Source organism: Euprymna scolopes, chromosome 11 (genome assembly GCF_053919585.1).
Source record: "Euprymna scolopes isolate OS-2025 chromosome 11, ASM5391958v1, whole genome shotgun sequence".
In the NCBI taxonomy this organism is placed as follows: Eukaryota; Metazoa; Mollusca; class Cephalopoda; order Sepiida; family Sepiolidae; genus Euprymna; species Euprymna scolopes.
The window spans coordinates 29,396,342-29,404,667 of record NC_136492.1 but is presented as its reverse complement, the minus strand read 5'-3'; the positions used below and the strand labels follow the sequence as shown (position 1 = coordinate 29,404,667).

Here is an 8,326-nt window from a genome sequence, read left to right as displayed (position 1 = left end):
GGATGACTTTTGAATATATTGGTGAAAAAAGCGACTCTTCCCTGTAGAAAACTGTCCATTTGAGGGTGAAGGATTTAATGTTTTGGGCCAATTTTTCGGTATTTGTCATCTGAAGGGTCGAGCTTCAAAATGATACTAATCTTGTGAGAATCCGTCGCCTCTGTCAAAAGTTTTAGGCATACATACATACATACATACGTTTAAACAGACAGGTGAGATTTATATAATAGACTAGCGGGGGTACCCAGCGTTGCCCGGGTGTTTGGAGGTGTAAAAGAAAAAAAGTTTTGGTAGGTTTGTAGGCTCGAACCTGAACTCTTGAGGTTAATAGGCTGAGGACTTACCGCCACACTACGATGGCAGAGAAGTGAAAATATGTGAAATAAAATCATTAAAAGTGATGTGACAGGTGAGTGTTAAATGAGGTCAAACATTACGCCACAATTAATTTTACTGCGGGATAATTCTTTTGGATTTGTTTTTTTACCCAACTTTGTCTGGTTTTGTTTCCCCAACGTGTTGGGGGAAAACCAGCTGCCCCTTTATTAGGGGAGTGTCCAAATGAAAGCAATTGTCTGATATGACGGTGAAAACCGACATTGACCAAACGTCCATCGCTTTCTGGATGTTCCCGGCCCGTAGCCGAGAACCTCTCATTAGTTTCACATCAGTTTCGCTTTTATACAAAAAAGCCGAATCAACACGTGAGAAGCCGAAATAGCAAGAATTTTATAAAAGTTGATGTAAATAAATCTAGCAGTGACACGCGTTCGTAATTCGTACATATTATGATCTACACGGTATATAAGAAGTTCTAAGTGATAGTACCCCTCCCCCCAAAAGCCTTTCTTGGACATACTTTTATATATTTAGATGGTGTACCTATTGATTGAGATTGTCGGACTGACTTCCTCATCTTGGTTGTTATCGTCACAACGTTTCAGCCATTTTGCCCTCCGGCCATCATCAGGTGTTTTGTATCGAACAGGGGAACCGTTTGTTAGGAGTCTCGAACCCAACCCTTTATTATTATTACGGGAGTACCGTGTTCGGACTCCAGCTAGGCTCTGGGACATAGTTGCTGATTCTCTGTTTTGAATGTTACTTTTTTACTGCCTTCGTTCAGGATTGAACTCAGCACCTTTGGGTAACTGTAAACTTTGATACAACGTCTAGGACCACTCGGCCATATGTCACTAGGACGGAGGGCAAAACGGCCGAAACGTTGTGATGATAACAATCAAGATGAGGAAGTCAGTCCGACAATCTCAATCAATGAAAACACCTCATCTCAAAAATACAGACAATTACTATGGTGTACCTAAATTAAATAATGTTATCTCAAGTAACAGCATGAAGCTGAATAATCCACTGGACAAGATGAATTCATGTCAATGAATCCAGCAAAACCAAGAGACCACAATATATACTATAACATATTTAAATGGTGAATTGGGAAGAGGAAAATTATCCTCTCAACTTCTTTACTAACTCATTGTTTGAGATGAAAAGGAGAACGTTAATGGAACATGCGAAAATCTACGTATTGCATATAGAGATGAAGTGTTAGACCCATAAAGTGGGTCCACTTGATTTTTGAGAACTTTGGCTGGAGCAAAATGAAACAAAGATAGTTAAACTGGAGATAACGAAATATAATACATGGTTGATTCAAGAAAAAGTGAGTTTGCAAAGCCAGTTAAATTTTTAGGTAAATGTTTACTTTAACTACAACAGAATACCGACCAATAAAATTTGGTTCTTTATATGTTTTCAAGGTCGCTGACAACAAATCTGATATTCAAACCCGTTGCAAATTTACCGTTTGCATGGTATTAACCCCTGAACCCTCGCACTATTTTGTGCCATCTAGCCGCCTTCGTTTATGCTATTTTTACATGATGAGTTCGCGTGTAGTAAAGTGACTTGTCACATCGCGGAAGAATTTTTTAGCAGACATTTGAAATAACAAGAAAGTTTTCGAAAACAAAGAAATGTGGTCCATTTTTCAGTGTTACGTAGTTTTGGATACTTTTTTAATTGATCTAAAAAAAAAAAAGTTTTCACGAATGGTATACAAAACATTTTAATTTTTCGTTCTGTTTTTTTTTTTTTTTGAGGTGGATATTCAATTATAGAACTTGTACAGGCGGAGTTGTATAACCATCACCCCCATGCGTAATTTCTATACTGATAGGTTTTTAAAAAATTTTTCACTGGATTATTATTGATTGGACACTAATTAACCAGATTATGAAAAAAAAAAATTGAAAAAAAAAATCATTTCGACATTTGAAAGGGGTGCTCACTTTTTAGTTACAACGTTCTGGTAAATCGGTCACCCATTTTTTTTTTTTTTTTTTCTAAATACAGAAGTGTCTTCGGGAGATAGGAAATGGTCCCATGTTGACGAAGCAATGTATCGGGAAGCGTACGATATGAAAATTGACAATGGGATGGAAAATTAGGAAACATTTCTCCAGCATATTAGTGAAATTTATAATACTTAAAAGATTAAAAAAAAACATGTTACATTAACTAAAAACACTAAAAACATATCCAGTTAGGTAGAAAAGTAACTTATATTGCTTTGATAACATTTATTTGTTATATATTTGTTTTTGACAACTTTTTCGAATCTATCTGTACAGTAATACAAACCCCAAAAACTAAATAAGTTAAAAAAAAAACTCGAAACTTTATTTTCATAAAAAACAAAAAAAAAAAGGGTATTATTATACAAACACCGTGACAGCGAATTAACCCTAACCCTAACCTTAACCCTAACCCTAATCCTAACCCTAACGCTGTCACGGTGTTTGTATAATAATACCAAAAAAAGTCCAGTTCATTCTATTTTTTTCTTTTTTTTCTGAGGAACAAAAATATTTCGGACTTACAAATGCAGTAAGATCATGTCATTTTTACTTTCTATGGTTTTGATATGTTTTTATTGGGTCCAAAATGGGTTACTGATTTACCAGAACGTTGTAACTAAAAAGTGAGCACCCCTTTCAAATGTCAAAATAATGATTAAAATTTTTTTTTTAACTCCGCCCTTGTACAACATTTAACAGGTGCTTCTGCAGTTTAATTTACTGTTTTTCCATAAGTACCCCCATCCGATTTATCGTTTTTCCGCAAGTAACGCGCCTACATACACCGAGCAGAAGAACTGTTTAATTTTCACAAAAATTCTGTTTACATTGGGAGGGGGGGGGGCAGAGGGGGCGAGTGATGTCGCACGCGACACCACCCGTCTCCCTCTGCCCTTCCATCGCTCCCTCCCCCACCCAATGTAAACAGAATTTTTGTGAAAATTAAAGTTTTTCTGCTCGGTGTATGTCGGCGCGTTACTTACGGAAGAACGATAAATTAAACTACAGAAGCAGTAAAGCACCTGTTAAAATCCATATAAATTCTATAATTGAATACCTCCCTCAAAAAAACAAAAAAAAAAAGGAAAGAAAAGCAAATGTTTTTTTTTGTAAACCGCTCGTGAAAACTTTCTGACATTATTTTTACTATAAATGAGCTGAAAACTATTTTTTAAATTTTATTTAAAGTATTTCAATGAGATGAAAACTATTTTTTTTTATTTTATGAAAAATATTTCCTGTCATTTAAAATATCCGCCATGTATCCATGCGCGGAAAGATCACGTAACTACGCGCACGTACATTTCAATAAGAACTACTCATGCGTAGCGAGCGTTAACAAATACGGTGATATGGCACCAAATAGTGCGAGAGTTCAGGAGTTTCATGCAAACGGTAAATTTGCGACGGGTTTGAATATCAGATTTGTTATTAGCGACCCCGAAAACCTATAAAGAACCAAATGTTATTAGTCGGTGTTCTGTTGTAGTTAAAGTAAACATTTACAAATTTTTAAAAATAAAAACACGAGATCAAAAATTAGTCTTTCTCTGGACAGCTATGGGGTGTATAGTAATAATACTTGTGATGATATTTCCTGTAGTACTATAATTATTTTCTGTTTTTTGTAGTTTAACTATTAAGAGAAAGAGAGAGAGAGAGAGAGAGAGAGAGAGAGAGAGAGAGAGATCGACTGAAGAGAGAGTGATAGACACTGTATAAAAAATGTGAGAGGTCAAAGGCAAAATCCAAACGTAATCTTTATCTTAACGATATGTCTTTCATCGCCTCCCTTCTCCCTTTCTCTTTAACTCTCAGGCTATGAGTTAAATAGTTCTAAGACTTGAGGTAATATCTCTTATTGTTTATAATAAACTATTCCAGTCTTCTTTTTTATAGTTAATTTCAAAACGTGTTCATTACCAACCACCACCAAGGCAGAGGTTATGTTTTTGATTGAGTTTGTATAAAAGCTCATGTTTACATCGCTTGACTAATCGACACAAAACTTAATAAAAATATTTAAAAACTGATGTAATTTTGGGATATCTAGATGAAAAATCAAGCTCACAAAAAATGTGAAAGCCAAACTTTTGGCAATAACGTTAGTTCTGTTCATCATAGGCATTCGATTTTTTTGTTTTCAAATCTGATGAGTCTCTGATATTGTTTGATAAGTCAGCAACTTGCAAAATTTCACCTTGATGAGATACATAGTTTTTGAATTATCGACATTACCATTGCATAACTTTGCAACTGCTTCATGCAATATGGGGAAGGCCGAGACAAAACTTTTCCTCATCTTTACGTTGGCAGGTGAACGTATACAATCTCATCATTAGGACTATGACAACATAATATTCTTATCATTGTTTTGACTCTCGAGTATATATCCAGTTAGAGAAAGTTAATCAACCGAGAACCACATGACTCTATATAAAAGCATGTAAGATATCAACGGATACACACTGGAGAGTCAAAACAATGAAAAGAATATGCTGTTGTCCTTATGTTCCTGTTCTCTCAATTAATTGCATCATTGCCTGAAACGGCAGGGTTGTGAAAGCTGTTTTTACTCCTATTTAGTAAAAATAGATCTTCTGCTTCATTTGTGAAAACAATGATGAGTGCACTCTTTTCACTCTAGCACTAAAAATATGAATAGAAGAGTTTTTATTTGAATTTAAACAAAATATTAAAAAAAAAATGTTTGACCAGAATATCGTGAAAATGGAAAGCCAACAAAGAAAAACAAAAACAAAACAAAAAAAAAAACAAAAACAAAAAAGCCCAAAAAAGATCAAACTTCTAAAAATCTTCCTAATAATTTATTCATGATATATATTAAACTAGCAGGGCTACCCGGCATTGTCTTTGGTAGAAGTGTTCTATCTCTCTACCTTTCTCTATCTGTCTCTTTATCTTTCTCTCTTTTATCCCTCTCTGTTTTCCTCCTTACTCTCCCCAAACCTATTTTTCTCCTCTGCCCAGCCAATTCCTCTCTGGACACACATACAAACAAATTTGCTTTACGTAATAGATTCCTCGACGACCGAGTCAGCATTTTTCAAAAATTTGTACATAATAACATTAAAAATGGCTGAAAAACTGATGAAATCTAGTGCAGTTAACAAAGAATGAATAATTTCATTTAAACTTAGATATTATTCATCTAGGGCAGGGTTGTCCAAAGCCTAGCCCGCGGGCCGCATGCGGCCCGTGGCCTCCTTCAATGCGGCCCGCAGCCTCTTCTAGAAAACTTTTAAAAATTAGTATTATTTAGACATCTATTGAGTTATTTCGAAAAAAGTTGTTTTTTACTAAACTTTATTTGAGTTTGAATTGGAATAATTCAACTCAAACACCTTTATTCCGTACTGTATACAGAATTTTAATAGTTGTAGTACACCATCATAAGCATACAATTGTTTTAAATTGTGATTTTCATTTTGATGAAATAATAAACATTTATTATTATTATTCTTTATAATTACAGTTTTACTTAATCCTCCATTACATTCTGTTCTATTTTTTCTTTTCAGACTTAGTGCCACATTTTTTACGATGGCTCAGAAAAGAAAAATCTCTGATAAAAAGCGTCAATTCAAGGATAGTTGGGAATTGATGTTTCTGGTGAAAGAACAAAGTGGTCGAGTTTTATGTTTAATTTGTAATGAAATGATATCTGTTATGAAAGAGTACAATGTACAACGACACTACAGCACTCTTCATGTCACTGGCTATGATAAATACACTGGTGAGGCGCGGCGAGCCCTACTCAATGATCTCAAATCAGACCTGCGTAAGCGTCAAGAAAAGATGTTTCAATTAGTGAAGCCTTCGTCTTCTACAACCATAGTCTTTTATGATGTATCACTTTTGATGGCGAAATCCAAAAAGCATTCTCTGACAGTGATCTCATTAAGCGATGTGCAATAGCTATGGGAAAGGCCATGGGCTTTAACGATGCAGCTCTTGGGTTTGAAAAAATCCACTCTCGCATCAAACTGTTGCTAGACGTGTTGAAGAGCTTAGCAATTTCGTTCAGGAGAAGGTCATGAATCACATTCAGCAGTGTGTTTATTTTTCTATCGCTCTTGATAAAAGCACAGATATAAGGGATGTCAGCCATTTGCTTGTCTTTGTTAGAAGTATTGCCTCACAGTTTAATGTCAGTGAGGAGTTACTCGGCATACTCCCACTTTTTACCACTACAAAAGGATCTGATATTTATAAAGCACTGAATTCTTTAGTGAGCAAGTATGGTGGATTTCAGAAATGCTCTTGCATCGTTACAGATGGTGCCAAATCAATGACTGGAGCTAAAAGAGGGGTTATAGCGTACTTGAGAGATGCTGGAGTCGACTGCCCAATGTTTCATTGCATTATTCATCAAGAATCATTATCTAGTCGCTGTATACGTTTATCTGATGTAATGCATCATGTAATGAGAATTATTAATTTCATTAGAGGCGGTAATAAAGCACTGAGGCATCGTCTATTTGTTGATTTCTTGAAAGATTTGGATACAGAATTTTCTGACGTTTCACTCCATTCTACTGTTCGTTGGCTTAGTGCTGGGAAATGTCTGCAGCAGTTCTTCGGTTTGCATAATGAGATTCTAAACTTTTTAGAAGAACTGAATGCAGACACTGATGGATTTAAAGGTTTATTGCAAGACGTCAACTTTCTGAAAGGGCTAGCATTCCTCACGGATATTACTCAGCATCTGAATAAGCTCAATTTAAGTTTACAGGGTAGGAATCAAACAATTGTTTCTCTGTATGGTTTCATAGATGGTTTCCGCAAAAAATTAAGTCTCTTCAAAAGTAATTTGCAAAGTAACATTCTGATTCATTTTCCAAGTTGTGATGTTATTTCTAAAGAAATAGAGGACAATAACTTCTGCTGCTTTGTTGAAACTCTTGATACCCTGATTGAAGACTTCAACAAGCGATTTCAAGATTTCCAGCACCTTGAGAAAAACTTCAATGTATTCAATGCTCCGTTGACTATAACTATATCAGAAGCCGATGAAGATTTGCAGCTTGAATTGTGTGACTTGCAAAGTGACCAGTTTTTATTAAGCAAAGCTACACTGCCAATCACTCAATTTTGGCGTCTTCTTTCTGAAGAGCATTATCCTAATTTACGCCGTTTTGGATTGCACTTGCTGTCAATGTTTGGCAGTACCTACCTTTGTGAAGCAGCATTTTCCGCAATGAAGTCGATTAAATCCAAAGAGAGGAATCTACTTAATCAAACATCTCTCGAAGCCTTCGTTTAACCTTAACCTCAGTTGACATTGACACAAAGGAGTTGGCTTCCAAAATGCAGGCACACCCATCTCACTGAATTTTAAGTAAACTGTACTGTTTTACGTCCTTCCTTAAATATTTTTTTACAAATAAATTTATGGTTTATTCTTATTCATACTTGTCAGTTATTTTTAAGGTTTCTTGGTCTACTGATCTTGCTCAAAATTTCCAAAACTCTCTTATTCGTAGTATTCACATTTTAGCTTCTTTAATCTATTCTCCAGGAATATGTTTTTATGATAAATATAAAGATTCATTTACATGTACGTGTTTTACTTTACATCTGGTACGGTGAGACAGTGCATAAGAGGAAAAATGTCAACCGCGGCCTGCAATCTAATTTCCTTGCCGAATGTGTCCCGCGTCCCATAAAGTTTGGACAACCCTGATCTAGGGCAACGCCAATTAAAAATTATGGGTGTTTGTTTTGTAGTTTTTGATCTTTAGCTGGATATAAATACATACACACGCATACATACATACATACATACATACAACTTCCCTTCATATAATATAGTATTTGTTTTATTTTTTATATTCAGCAAACAAACATTGTGATGATGAGGAAAAATTAAAAAAAAAATTACCACTAACATTAAGTCCTAGAGGCTGCCAGTTAGGGTTAAGTTA

General features: G+C 35.2%; 1 protein-coding gene across 1 annotated transcript; it reads left to right on the top strand.

The window, feature by feature from the left end:
• Positions 1 to 6,435: 6,435 nt before the first annotated feature.
• LOC145288276 (general transcription factor II-I repeat domain-containing protein 2B-like) lies at positions 6,436 to 7,665 on the top strand. Its single transcript, XM_080136313.1, has one exon. It carries the CDS (start codon positions 6,436 to 6,438, stop codon positions 7,663 to 7,665), a length of 1,230 nt encoding a protein of 409 aa, XP_079992439.1.
• Positions 7,666 to 8,326: the final 661 nt, after the last annotated feature.